This window comes from Zootoca vivipara, chromosome 3 (assembly GCF_965207765.1).
Source record: "Zootoca vivipara chromosome 3, rZooViv2.hap1.1, whole genome shotgun sequence".
NCBI lineage: Eukaryota > Metazoa > Chordata > Lepidosauria > Squamata > Lacertidae > Zootoca > Zootoca vivipara.
In genome coordinates, this window is record NC_142586.1 from 48,462,059 (window position 1) to 48,475,663 (window position 13,605).

Below are 13,605 nucleotides of genomic sequence, written 5' to 3' on the forward strand. Positions count from 1 at the left end.
CTCTGGTGTTCCAGTGTTGCATATAGGTGCACGCTTTGTAATACTGCAATGCTTATGTGCAGAGGATATCCAGGCAGAAGGCTTGGGCTGCTCCAGGCAGCCACACATGATGGCCAGGATCCTGTGCTACATTACCAGGAAGCCCTGGTCACACCAATTGGACCATGCAGTTCATTTGCTTAGGGCAGCAAAACATCTTAAATGAACTCTGTGTGACTGACGTGAAACTTCAATCCAGATACAAGGGCCAGGGACAACGGTGTATGGAAAGGCTGTGTATGCACTTAAAACTGTAAGAGGATAGAATGAATGTCAATTCCAGTTACAGCACCACTTTCCTGGCTGATTATTCTTTTTAGGTGGAAATTGACCTACAGAGCAGCTTGCAAATAGTGTTCCAGGAATACTGACATTCCTCAATGAGAGTATCAGAAATAGCAGAGAAGTACGGTAAACAGCTTGTGCACAGCTCACTACTACCAATCTTCTGCTAGGTGCAAGTATGCAATTTGGAGTGCTTCTACACTACCGTATCACTATTTTCAGGTGGGATTCAGTCACATACTGGAAAATTCAGATTGTGAAATAGCTCATTAGGTCTTGTGCAATGAACCTACTTGATTTGCACACAGAAAGGAAGGTTCTAAATGTCCAGGTAAATAAAATTGTCAGACAACATGGAGATGTGAAGTGACAAGAAGCATGCTGCACTTGTACCTCCTGTTCTTTCAAGGCCGCACTTAATGTGGCCTTCACCCATGGGACTGTTGTGATAAAACACTGGAAAATGAGAGAGGATTCTTGTCACTCTTTGTTAAATGGATCCCCATTACAAACACAGGATGCACAGCCAAAGCATGAGGAGAATGGCCAAGAACATTATAGCTTGCATCAGAAAAATATATGTAGTAAGCCTCTTATTAAGTATGCATCTGTTTCATTTCAGCTGACTGAGGAAAGACAGTACCAATTACAGTTTAACATTTTTTTGTTAGGGACATCCATTTACCCAATAAAAGGACACACTGTCACTTCCTAGGAGAATATTTAATGAATCTTTTTGATAGCTACTTAGCTTTAGCAAGAAAAAATCTCTTAAAATGTCAACTGGAGTAAAAAAAAAGTGCCTTTTCAACCTCTTTCAAAGTCTGTAGATGAGCCAGCTAAGACACTCTGGCTCCCAAAACAAATGAGAAACAGAGTGCAATTGATGTCTCTTTCTTACCATGTTCTGAATGTATTTAAACTTTCTTGTGCCTTAAAGAAATAGGGTGGGGTATACATAATTGTTCTAAATGCGGGTTTAAGATCATCCCGAATAGAGATCATGATAGAATAAATGATCAACTGAAGTTATTAAGATTAAACTGTAGTGTACTGTAGTTAATTACTTTCAGAAACAAAAGCTTCCAGCCTCCTCACAGCAAGGCCAGAAGAGAAGAGGGATGGTGTGGGAATCTGAAGCTCAGATATATAACAACAAACACTAGCTGGATCCCCTCAGTATAAGAAGCTGGGTGAAGAAGCCTTCCAAATCTCAAGCGAAATATATTTGTCTATATAATGCAGTCAACCAGTGGAAAAAGTCATGCATTAGTATAATAGAATTGTAGAATTGGAAGGGTCCCAGGGGGTCATCTAGTCCAACCCCTGCAATGCGGGAATCTCAACTAAAGCATCCATTATAAATTTAGCCAAACTGTACAGGATGCAAAGTAGTAGGCAATTTTGTCCTGGCATTTTATTTCAAAAGAAAGGCAGTCACAGGAACCTGCAGTCAGTAGAAAACCAGCGAGGCCCCTTAGGCAGGCATGCTCTTCCCACTGAGCTATTTTTCCTGTTCAAAATCACCCTGGCCCAATTGCTTGCTTCCTTATGAGGGAAAAGACACAGAGAGAAAACAGCTTGGGAGGTGAATTTTGACTGGGAAAATGTCAGTGGGAGAGAACACATTTTCCATAAAGGTCCCAGGTATGGTCCCTGGCTTGTCCTCAGTGCTTGCTGAGCTGAGAAAAAAAGCCTGCCTCCCAGATAGACAATACTTAGCAAAATAGACCAATGGTCTGACTCAGTGTCATATCTCATGGCTTGATAGCTATCCAGCCACCAAGAGTTAAATATGTTACTGAGCAGTGATAGTGCTCCCCCCCCCTTTGGATATGAAGTGCCCTTCAGATATGGTGAGCCTAAGCTGCTGTGTGCTCGCATAATTTTTCTGGGCAGCGCAGTCTGTAGAAATCACTGTTTTCAGAATCTCTATTATTTCAGTATTCTACACTCCTTTATATCTCACTCATTTAGTAAGGTTTCTCAGTCTCTCTGTTATCTTGACCTCTGTTTTATCAAATTATATCATGAGACCAACCTGATCAAGTGTTTTGCCACAGAATGCATAAAACCCGTACTCTTAACTGCGCTATAAATCAGGCAGTTAGCCTTCAGCAAACATATGGTGAACAGTTTATTTTGTCAGCTATAACAGATCATAGGACTAACCACTGCAGAACCTTTCTTTAATCTATGTTCACCTTTATACATAGTGGCTCCCTCATTCATTAGCCATATCACAGGTCAGATTCACCCAGTCTTACTATTCAGTTGAATAATTAGTAAGGCAAAAAAGGGGTAGGGTGGGGTGGGGTGGGGTGGGGAATAAGAAACAAACATTAAAAATGGCAACAGCCAGCCTGTGCTACAATCACATTCTGGAAGGATCTGAGTTGCATTCAAAATTTGCAGCATTATGTTGGTCACTAGGCAACATAACGAAATGGAACTGTTTGCAGTTTCGTGTTAGTTTTGGTTACGAAAGTATTTTTATTTTATTTTTTGGTTTTAGGCTGTTCTGACAAGGATGGTCAAATGTTCAACCCAGAAAACTGAATTTTAAGGGGAAATGAAACCTATAAATTTAAGGTGGAAAAGCTAAACAGAATTTGCTGACCTTCTGATTGGCCAATAAATTGTGACTGCCCCCCCCATACATTTAAAGTGCATAGCTTACCCCAGTGAATCCTGAGAACTGTAGTTTGTTGAGGGTACTAGGAATCGTAGCTCTAACTTTTGAGAAGAGTTTCACAAGCAGTGTATGGTCCAGAACTGGGAGGCTGTTGCTTAAAGAAAACAAGACTTGAGTCCTGATGCACATATGCAGCTCCCTGGGTGCACTTAAGAGAGCTCTCTGCATAGTGGTCACATTAATACATTAAATTAGGTTCCTAAGATCCTGTAGTCTCAAGTGTAAGGCTGTTTTGGCAATGAAACTATTAGAATGGAAAAGGACACAACATGTTTTTCTTTTCTTTTTTCAAAGTGAAAAAAATACTTTTATATTTAACCCCCTCAAAAAAATTAGCAGAAGTAAATCCTATGTTCAGAAAACAACACTGTCATGCATTACAGTAAAACAATATATATCTAACATCCATGGCTATGGCTGAAATACTCCACAGTTAACAATTTTACATTCTACAACTGGCCTCTCATTGAATGTTTCCACTGCTTCCAGTTCCCGGAGAACTTCTGAGCCCTCGATCACCTGTCTAAAAAAGAGGGGGAAAGCTAGGTAAGTACTAGGAAGTCACTCTACTTATTTTCATGTCTAGTCACTGCTGTCATGCTGTACAAATATAGATACCACATCCACCAATTACGGTAAGCAGTATGCCTCTTCCATATTTTAACTACAGTATAACATTGCACTTGAGATACTGTATACTGCAGAGCTCTTACACATACCCAAAAGCCACATATTTCTCATTCATGTAGGGTGCTGGCTGTAGTGTGATGTAGAACTGAGATGCATTGCTGTGGCGTCCTTTGTTGGCCATTCCAAGAACACCTCTCTTGTCATGGAGAACTGCAAAACTTTCATCTAGGAAACAGTTTAATAAATAATAATAATAATAATAATAATAATAATAATAATTTATTTATACCCCGCCCATCCACTGGGTTTCCCCAGCCACTCTGGGCGGCTCCCAACAGATTAAAAACAGAATAAAACATCAAACATTAAAAACTTCCCTAAACAGGGCTGCCTTCAGGTGTCTTCTGAAAGTCAGATAGTTGTTTATTTCCTTGATGCTTGATGGGAGGGCGGCCACGTTCCACAGGGCAGGCACCACTAGCGAGAAGGCCCTCTGCCTGGTTCCCTGTAACATCACATCTCACAGTGAGGGAACCGCCAGAAGGCCCTCAGAGCTGGACCTCAGTTTCCAGGCTGAACGATGGGAGTGGAGACGCTCCTTCAGGTATACTGTTTCCAAACAGTTTATAAATGGCAGCAGTGTTCTTTCCACTCATTCACATTTTCCCCATTTTTCATCTTCCTCACCCATTTGCCACAGTGCACACTAAGCTATCAGCTAAACAACCTGAAATAGTTCTGAACTTTTTAGGTGGAAAGGTGAGAGCTGCATAGTGTGCATAACCTGCCCCAAACAATATCCATGTCCGGTTTTCCCCCAAATCACAATATGTAGCAAGGTTATCACCAATATGTACCAATTATAAGGTTATCTGATTCCACACTCTGTGGCAACCAGTGTTGTAAAAGGTAAAGGTAAAGGGACCCCTGACCATTAGGTCCAGTCGTGACCGACTCTGGGGTTGCGGCACTCATCTCGCTCTATTGGCCGAGGGAGCCGGCATATAGCTTCCAGGTCATGTGGCCAGCATGACTAAGCTGCTTCTGGTGAACCAGAGCAGTGCACGGAAACGCTGTTTACCTTCCTGCCGGAGCGGTACCTATTTATCTACTTGCACTTTGACGTGCTTTCGAACTGCTAGGTTGGCAGGAGAGTGGGGCAAAAAAATTCACAACATGCCCTCAGAAAATGAATGTGCCACTTTTAACAGCATTTCTGCATTGACCATAAAAAATATATTATTCAGTCTTTTTCTAAACACTTTCTCCAGGATTAAGTTTCACTCTGTTTAGCAGCATATCTACAAGTTCACTTAAATTTGCAGCTATTCATTTCCTCACACTCATTCTAGTTTGGATTTTTCAGGCATATGGTTGCCAAAATGATAAATTGCCAGCAATCAAAATACAACAGGCCTTTTTACACACGAGCCTTAAGCTGCCTTTTAGTATCTTCTGCACACAAACATCTGATCATTGTGAAGAAGAGAAAGTGAGCACTTGTAATGCAAGCTGACATTCTTATTAATGTGCTCTACACATCTGATGGAAGCAAAATTCACTTTAAACCTCATGTAGAAAATCACTCAGTCGATTTAACTAATTTCCAGCGGGTAGTTGAAAAACATGCATTTTGTGCTTAATTGAATCCCATTGTCTATTACACTTGTACATTTTGTATTCAGACAATATATTCAGCATAGATTATGCCTCCCAGTTGTTGTCACCAGGACATTTGAAGAACATGCTCCTACCTTCAAAAAAAGGTCCATAAATTGACTCTCCTCCAGTCCCTCTTCCTCCCCTTATATCTGTATATTAATTGAGAAAAACAAAGGTTATGAAATTACCTTTTTGTATTAGAAAAAGAGCATGAAACTTCCAAATGTCACCTTATTAAATATAATTTCATGACACTATCTAATAGGAGTGGCAAACAGCATGATTAATGACTGCTTTCAGCAGAGATCTCTACACTTATGCAAGTTTATGTTGAATTGACACTATTTTTAGGTTTGGTTCTATTTGACCCAAAGGCTCCCATACAATGAAATCTGCACAACACCCTCAATATGATTATCTTCTCTTCCCACTTAATTCCCTAATTTCTCTTAAAATATTGTCAAATAGTTGGGTTTTTGGCTGAGAAATAGCAGCATGACAGGTAATCAATGCCTGACCATTGTTTTTCACTCTTACCCAAATCCTCTCATGCACACTGGCTCCATTATCTTCAGTGCATACAAAGGAGTGGGTTTGCAAAGCAACTGGCTCAGTCCAAGTGAATGGGGAAACCCACACTGGTAGGAGCCCTCCATTTATGGATCCCTGCTCATATACTTGCAACAAATTTCCAGAGTGATTTGTTTGCAAGCTTTTGAGAGAGAGGGCTAAGGGTGGGGGGAGAATGGCTTTTTTATCTTGTAATGAGAATGCATACATCAGTCTTCCTCAACCTGTTACCCCTCCAGGTGTTGTGACATCTCCCATCTCCCCAGTCCCCATGGCCAATAGTTAAGGATGAAGGAGGATGTACAGTAGTCCCAATGACATCTGAAGAGCCACGGGATTGGGAAGATTGGGAAGGTTGGTATCAATACTAGTATCATGTCAAAGCAGTCTGATGAGTGCAAAACGCAATTATACATGTCAAGTAAGACAGGAAAGTTGCATTGTGTATTTATTGTATAAACAGGTTTCAATACCCACCTCCTCCTTGTATCCAGCCATTTTTTACAAGTCGGTGAAAGATAGAATCACGATAAGTAAGTGGAAGCCCAGACATAGACTTCTTTTTCTCCCCTAAGCACAAATACTGGAAGTTTTTACATGTCCTAGGGCAGATATCAGAATAGAGCTGCACAATGGAGATAGAAAGCATGTGTTAAGTTTCTACAAGCTCAGTCCCAAATAAGGCCCTTTGTCATGTTAGCAGAGACTCCCCCACAAAATGGACAATTTTCCAAAGAGGGAATGCCTCTTATAAGATGGTACTTGTCAAGTTGCTATTGTATAAAAATAGGGGGTGGGGGAGAGAGCTAAAATATACTTTCAACTAATGAGGGGATATTTTCAGTATATCAAAATATTTTTAATCGATTAGTCTGTTGATTATCTACTAACCATTCTAGGCTTAAATGAATACAAACATTGAGCAGCGCAGCATCATAAGGCTGTGCCTATTGTAACCATTTTGAGCAGCTACCCCACCCATCCAGCTCATCTTGGTTCATGCTCAGCAACAGCAAGCATTAACTGTACGGCCACCTCCTTCTCCTCAATTGTATCTGTAGTTCTAGTTTGCAATGGGAATATGAATGCCTGCTAGGCTGCTACTTGCCTCTGCCCCTGCTATGCGTTACACCTCCACATTTTCTTGACTCACTCAGCTTTTAGCAATCAATTGATCAGAATACCACAAAAAGACATTGGGCATTCAGAAAGAATTAATACATTTGCGATCCAATCCTAAACTCTAATGGGAGAGAAGTTCCTTACACTAGGTATGGGGCTGGTGCTACGATAGCAGTAGAGAATAATAATAATAATAATAATAATAATAATAATAATAATAATTTACTATTTGTACCCCGCCCATCTGGCTGGGTTTCCCCACCCACTCTGGGCAGCTTCCAACAAAGATTTAAAATACATTAAAATGTCACACATTAAAAACTTCCCTGAACAGGGCTGCCTTCAGATGTCTTCTAAATGTCAGGTAGTTATTTATCTCTTTGACATCTGATGGGAGGGCATTCCACAGGGTGGGTGCCACTACCGAGAAGGCCCTCTGCCTGGTTCCCTGTACCTTTGCTTCTCGCAGTGAGGGAACTGCCAGAAGACCCTCGGCGCTGGACCTCAGTGTCCGGGCAGAACGATGGGGGTGGAGACGCTCCTTCAGGTATACTGGGCCGAGGCCCAGGAAATGGCACAAATGACTTTGCCTGGATGTGACTGTTCTGCTGACCAATATTTGCTGGCAGCAGAGCTCCAGTAGCCAAATGTTCCACCAGTGTACTTCAATGGTGGTCATGTATCCCACATTCCGCTGGTATAGCAGAACTTCCATTGAACCCTACAGCCTCTTGGGCAGTGGATCTAGAACAGAATTTTGCCTGTAACATTTTTCTATTAACTTTTAAACACATGCATATATGCTTCATTTGAATGAGTTGCAGTTCCTTGGAGTTGAATGTTGTGTTTTTTAAAAAAATGCTATGCACTGGATCCAATGCCAAGGTCTGATTTGTTTTCAGCCACTTACCTCAAATAGCAATTTTCCTTTAGGCTCCGCCTGAATAGATATTTCAAAGTACACAAACACATGCTGCCAAAAAAGATAAAGAAAAAAAGGCAAAACCAGTTGTCAAAATAGAACACAGTGACTAATTGGATAAAGATTCTCTTTTGAACATTAGTCATGCTTCAGAAAGTAAAAGGTTGAATCCCATAAGCAAGAAGCCTCCCAATGCATTCTGCATCTCTTAAGTTGCCACTATCCAATTTCCTACTTCTAAGAAATCCTGTCATCAGCTAAGCTGCCAAAGAACTCTGGTTCAATGCAGAAGTTTCTATATGTTTTAGGGTGCATGTTTTTTTTCTTAAGCCACTGGCAAGTCCTTTTGGGATTAAACTAAGGAAGCATAGAACATACCCCAAACTCCCCTGTGGCTGTGCAACTTGTGTGAGGAGGCGGGGAGAAGATCCATCCATGAGCAAACTGGCTTTCAAGGAACTACCGGTAGTCAGCCATCCATAGGATGGGGCCTTGTGGGCCTTCCCCACAAGCTCCAAAACCATGTTGTTTTCTCCCAAAAATTGAAATGAGAATAATGTTAGCAAAGAGCCTTCATATTGAAGGACAAAGCATTTTCTTGCCATAGCCAGTTATGACCCACAAGGCAATCGTTTTTATACTCTACCTTTCTTCCATGGACATCAAAGTGGTAACATAGGGTACCCAGGAAAGAGTGTTCGGAGGTGCAGGGAGAGTGTGTTTTGATTACATGCTGTTTGGGTTTCATGCACTATCCCTGGAACATAACCCCTGCATAAGTTGAGAGTTGACCGTATTGCAAGCAAGCAAAGTCATACACCATATGACCTGGTTCAGATATCACATTACAATACAGCAAAGCATGATTTGGAGGATGAGGAATCTGTGGCAGGCTGGCACTCTCCATTTTCTATGCCAATTCCCCCTTCTATTTTCTGATTTCTTCTTACCAGTTTGCTGTGATGTCTGAATCAGGCAAATTATGGTTAGTACTAACCTCCAAACCATGACTTGAAGTGAGTTAGCAAAATATGATTTGGAAAATAGTTCTTAGGAAAGTCCACCTGATTTAGATAATGACAGCAACTATGGTTAGTGAATTTAGAAATTTAAAAAGGTTGGAGAGGTGCATGCATGTGCAAGTCCACAGAACATTTCTAATCCTCCAAAGGCAAAAATAAATAAATAATGGAGTCACACAGGATCACAGCCAATCTAAAATATGGTGACCAGCAGTGAAACGCTCTAGCTGAAGACACATTTTGAAGGTGCAATATTGTTCACAGACCTATTTTCTTTGGAAAACCAATAACCTACCTGCTTGTTTCTCATGTATTTAGTGAGAAAATCCTGCGTAATTGCTTCATAAAGTGCAACAGGCTTGAAGTCATCATAATCCCAAACTTCATAGGCCCACTGTAACAGCTGTTTTTCATCTCCAACAAGCTGGCCATCAATAAAGCACATCACGTTGGAAGGATATTCCCATGTTTCCCCTTTTAACTCCTGTGATGAAAATGGCAGTGTTTCAGAATCAGCAGGCATTTAATAGAAAAATTAAACATGCAGATTTTACAAATGGGGAAAACCTGCAGAATAGCAGTTCTATCGGCAGCACCATGCTTAAGTTCCCCTGAAGTCAGGTGTCATCACTTCCAGGAAGCAGAGTGATGGTCTATGTCTTGGAGCAGATGGTGTAATCTACAGTGCCCTTTTTTAGTGCTTAACTAGGGAAGTACCATATTATTCATGTACCTCCTCCAATGTTCCTCACAATGCCTGCACAATTTGGACAGAACTTGGACAGCTTCAACTTTGTCCTGTGAAGCAGCAAGGCAGAGCAGCAAAACTCCTTGGAATAAGGGTGTGGCATTTCAAATAAAAGGCTATGCAAGGATGGGGAGCTTGTGTCCCTCCAGATGATGTTGGACTCCCATTAGCGCCAGCCAACGTGGCCAATTGTCAGAGACAATGAGAGATGTAACAGAATGACATCTGAAAGGACACAGGTTCCCCATTATTGGGCTAGACTAGTGTCCATCAGTGGGAAAGGCTACAATCATATTGCTATGCTATTAGTCTGTGGGTGCCAGACTCCCGTGTTATGCATTTCATATTCCCCTGTGTTATGAGTTTCAGATTCCCCTGTGTTATGAGTTTGTGGGTACAAGACACGGAACCTACTTGTTGTGTGCTCAATGCAGACTAAATGCAGGCTCATTTCCTGAAAAGATGTTATGACCAGAACCTGGAGAATAAATAAATCATTCAGTCTGAAAGTTTCAGGAGAGTGTGTCTGCTGTAATACCAAAATCAAACCAATCCACTCTGTTCTGGAAATAAGAGAAGAAAAAATACCTTTTTTTTCTCCTGTAAATATTCATCCCATGCAAACTGCAGCAAAGGAACCACTTTTGGCTCTGCTATCTTTTTTGGAAAACGTTTCCTCAGGCCCTGGTTATTCAAGAGAAAATGAAAATATATGTAAAAAATGAAATTATAAAAAAAATCTCTTTATACTTGGTGGTGATGGAATCAATCCATAACTGTACTTTTGCCTTGTTTATCTCATTCACACTACTGTATTTCCATGGGGATGGATGAGTTGTACTGGTGATGAGTAAAAACCATGGCAAAATATAAGGTCAATTCCTTCTCTGTTTACTCCTGAAAGCAGCTTGAACACTAGAATGGTAGTGGCAAAGACAATGAGCTAAAAGTTAGGATATCCCAAGTTCACATCTTTCTTCCGTCATGAACTTACTGAGTATTCATTGCACTCTTCACAGTCACACATCCTGCGATATGGAGAACATAACAGTCATTTGCTTTACAGGATCGATGTGAGAGTTACAATCCCACTTTTTCTCCCTATGAACCAGCATAGCCACACACCCTGTAGTCCATTGGCCCTAATGCAGCAGAACTTGCTCTGTGTCTTTGCCTGGGCAGTGGCTAGTTTTAGGCCTTGCTTTTGGCATCCTTGTTTCCCTGCATACTCCTAAGGTCCCAAACTGATCCTGCAGGGACATAGGGTTGAAGCCAGTGCTGCACATGCAGAGTTCCTCTTGCCACAGAAGGCTTCTCCTTTGTCTCCTCTCCCTGTATGCCTCCATAATATGCTCTGGAGGGTTCCCAAAGCCCTTGGAATAGATTTTGAGGCTGTGGAGGGTGGGCTGCAGGGAGGAGGAGAGCAGGGGGAAATCCACTGAATAAATGGAACAACAGTGTTGGATACAACCATCATATTCCTAGCAAGTCTCAGCACTCAACCAGGAGTATAAAGATGGATATTTATAAACAGATGTCCATCTTAATCCCTCCTTTTTCATTCCTCTCACTGAGCTCCTCCATTGTTTCCAATATTTCCCTTCATTCTCTGTGTAATAAAACTCTCTTGTGTTTAGGCAGCCAAATTTGTTTATTGAAGTGTCAAAGGCCACATAAGACAAGAGAGGGTCCTCATGTGCCTTGGAGATGCAGACATATGGAAAAAACAGAGCCTGTCATCGACACAGAAGAGCTGCCTGCCGCTTCTCAGTAGTGATATCCATGAACATGAATGTGTCATTTTCAAATGAAGCACAGCTAGGAAGCATTGCCGCTGACTGAATTCAAGGATGTGGGGCTGGAATGTTCCTTCTTCCATGTGGCCACACTCAGAGAGAGATGCACAAACATATAAAGTGGTTTAGAAATTAAAGGCAAACACCTGGAAGGTGGGCAAAAAAGATTTTTGCTACCATTACCATCTTTTTTTGAATCAGGGAGTTGGAAATTTTGGTTCTTTTAAAGCAGAGCTTTCCAAACTGTGTGTCACGACACATTTGTGTGCCGGCTGCAGTGTGTAGGTGTGTTGCATGAACGGAGCTCCCCACACTCCTCCTGGAGCTGGAAAGGGGTTAGTTTTACCTCCGCTTTGCTAGTAAAATTGAATTACTGTGTCGCGAAATGATGCATTTTTTAAAAGTGTGTCACATGAAAAGCTCTGCTTTAAAGTCTTGTGGGTTACCACAGACTGCAGTTTCAGTTCTGTGGATTAAATATTAAATGTTAAAGAATCATTTTTATCAAGCAAAGGTTGATAAAATATCAGTGATGTGGCAAAATCCCCCCAAGTGCTTCATTTCTGTGCAGAAAAAATCCATTTCATTTGTTCATTAGTAACACTGAATGGATGCCAACTGCAAACACAGTATTAGGCAAGTTTGGCAGTTTCAAAATGTTTACTTTGGTTACTGAATACAATGAAAATAAACATATTCACATTCAAACTGATAGTTTTCCAATGCAAATTACCTTATGCAAATTACCCTAATTTCCAATTCAAAATTATCTGGAATACCTGTATCTTTATAAAATATTACACGAGGGTACTTTATAACAGATGTTTCAGAAAAGCCAATGGAAGTGGCAAGTTTCTTAATTAAGCTATTTGTGTGTGTGTGTGTGTGTGTGTGTGTGTGTGTGTGTGTGTGTGTGTGTGTGTAAGGAGAGCCAATTCCACAACTGTGCTCTGGAAGGATGCGCTTTGTATTCAACACCTGCAACTACTGTATACATAATACAACAGCTGAGGAATACAGTCTACATAAAGAGCACACAAAGAAGAGGAAGAATGATGTTAATAAGTTTCTCCAATAGGAAGAAAAAAGGTCTGCAACTTACCTCAGCTGCATATGCTGCCATGTGAAAGGAGGGTTCTGTGACAAGCCCTACAACCTCCACCTCTTGCAGCCTCACAGGCTGCACAGCACCCTTTTTCCACATCCTTCACAAAGTTTTCTCTTTCCCTCCCTCTTCTCCTTGTTGCCTTAGTTGCCTCCTTCCCCTCAAACATCCGGGAGAAGGAATAAAAACAATCCTGGTCCCCATAGAGACTCCAATCAGATGCAGGCATTCTGTGCCACTCTGAGTTCTGCTAGCCTGTGATTGGTCCTTGGTTTCTTTAGTATTTCTACACAGTACAAGATGACAGAACCAATCACCTTGTGAGTGACCCTAAGTCAGATGTTGGGGAATGTTATACAGTGTTCAGATTTTCCACCTTCTCCCTCTTTTTACTGCAGTTAGTGAGAGATTGTAACTTTATTATTATTATTTAGTTGTGATTATGATTGAGGTAAGATTACAGAATCCAAACATTTCAACTAAATAATTCTCATGTTGTACAGGTGACATCTTGATTAAGCTATGCCTAGCAAAGTGAGATCTAAAAAAAGCCTCATACAAGTATTGCAGATATCCCCCTTGTTTTTATTGGGTAACTATTTATGACAATATTTTGTATTAATTTATAAACCCCTTAAAAAAACCAATTGCAGATGCCAGTGATTTTAGAATAGAATTAGAATGGCCCTGCTGTACTTCAAATCACGGCCTTACTTAAATGTTTAGATATATAAATGGCACATTGATTCTATGTAGGCAGCTTGGAAGAGTATAAAATTGACAGAGAGTAAATTTTAAGTAAGCAAAATACGGTATTTATGTACAATTTATTTTGATAGTTGTATTCTTGTATATTTTTGCCATGCAGTCACAATTTATACATTTATAGCAGTATACCACTTTAATCAGTAATGATTCCTAAAAATCCTGGCAACTGCAGTGAGTTAAGGGTACTGAGAGTTGTTAGGAGACTCCTGTTCCACTCCCAGAGCTACAATTCTCAGAGTGG

The 13,605-nt window shown here is 40.8% G+C and overlaps 1 protein-coding gene across 1 annotated transcript; it reads right to left on the bottom strand.

Moving 5' to 3' along the window:
- Positions 1-2,448: 2,448 nt before the first annotated feature.
- PPIL6 (peptidylprolyl isomerase like 6) lies at positions 2,449-12,825 on the bottom strand. Its single transcript, XM_035109264.3, has 8 exons — positions 12,594-12,825; positions 10,284-10,379; positions 9,243-9,431; positions 7,914-7,976; positions 6,359-6,506; positions 5,404-5,460; positions 3,739-3,874; positions 2,449-3,542 (listed from the first exon to the last, which is right to left on the bottom strand). Exons 1-8 carry the CDS (start codon positions 12,693-12,695, stop codon positions 3,431-3,433), a joined length of 903 nt encoding a protein of 300 aa, XP_034965155.1. The 5' UTR covers positions 12,696-12,825; the 3' UTR covers positions 2,449-3,430.
- Positions 12,826-13,605: the final 780 nt, after the last annotated feature.

Bases quoted from the DNA above. Each gene is read 5' to 3' on its own strand.
- PPIL6 (XM_035109264.3), bottom strand. From the start codon at position 12,695: ATGTGGAAAAAGGGTGCTGTGCAGCCTGTGAGGCTGCAAGAGGTGGAG. The intron at 7,977-9,242 runs GTAGGTTATTGG...CTTTTTTGGCAG, and splicing joins AATACATGAGAAACAAGCAG to CATGTGTTTGTGTACTTTGA. The intron at 3,875-5,403 runs GTAGGAGCATGT...ACTGTTTCCTAG, and splicing joins TTATGGACCTTTTTTTGAAG to ATGAAAGTTTTGCAGTTCTC.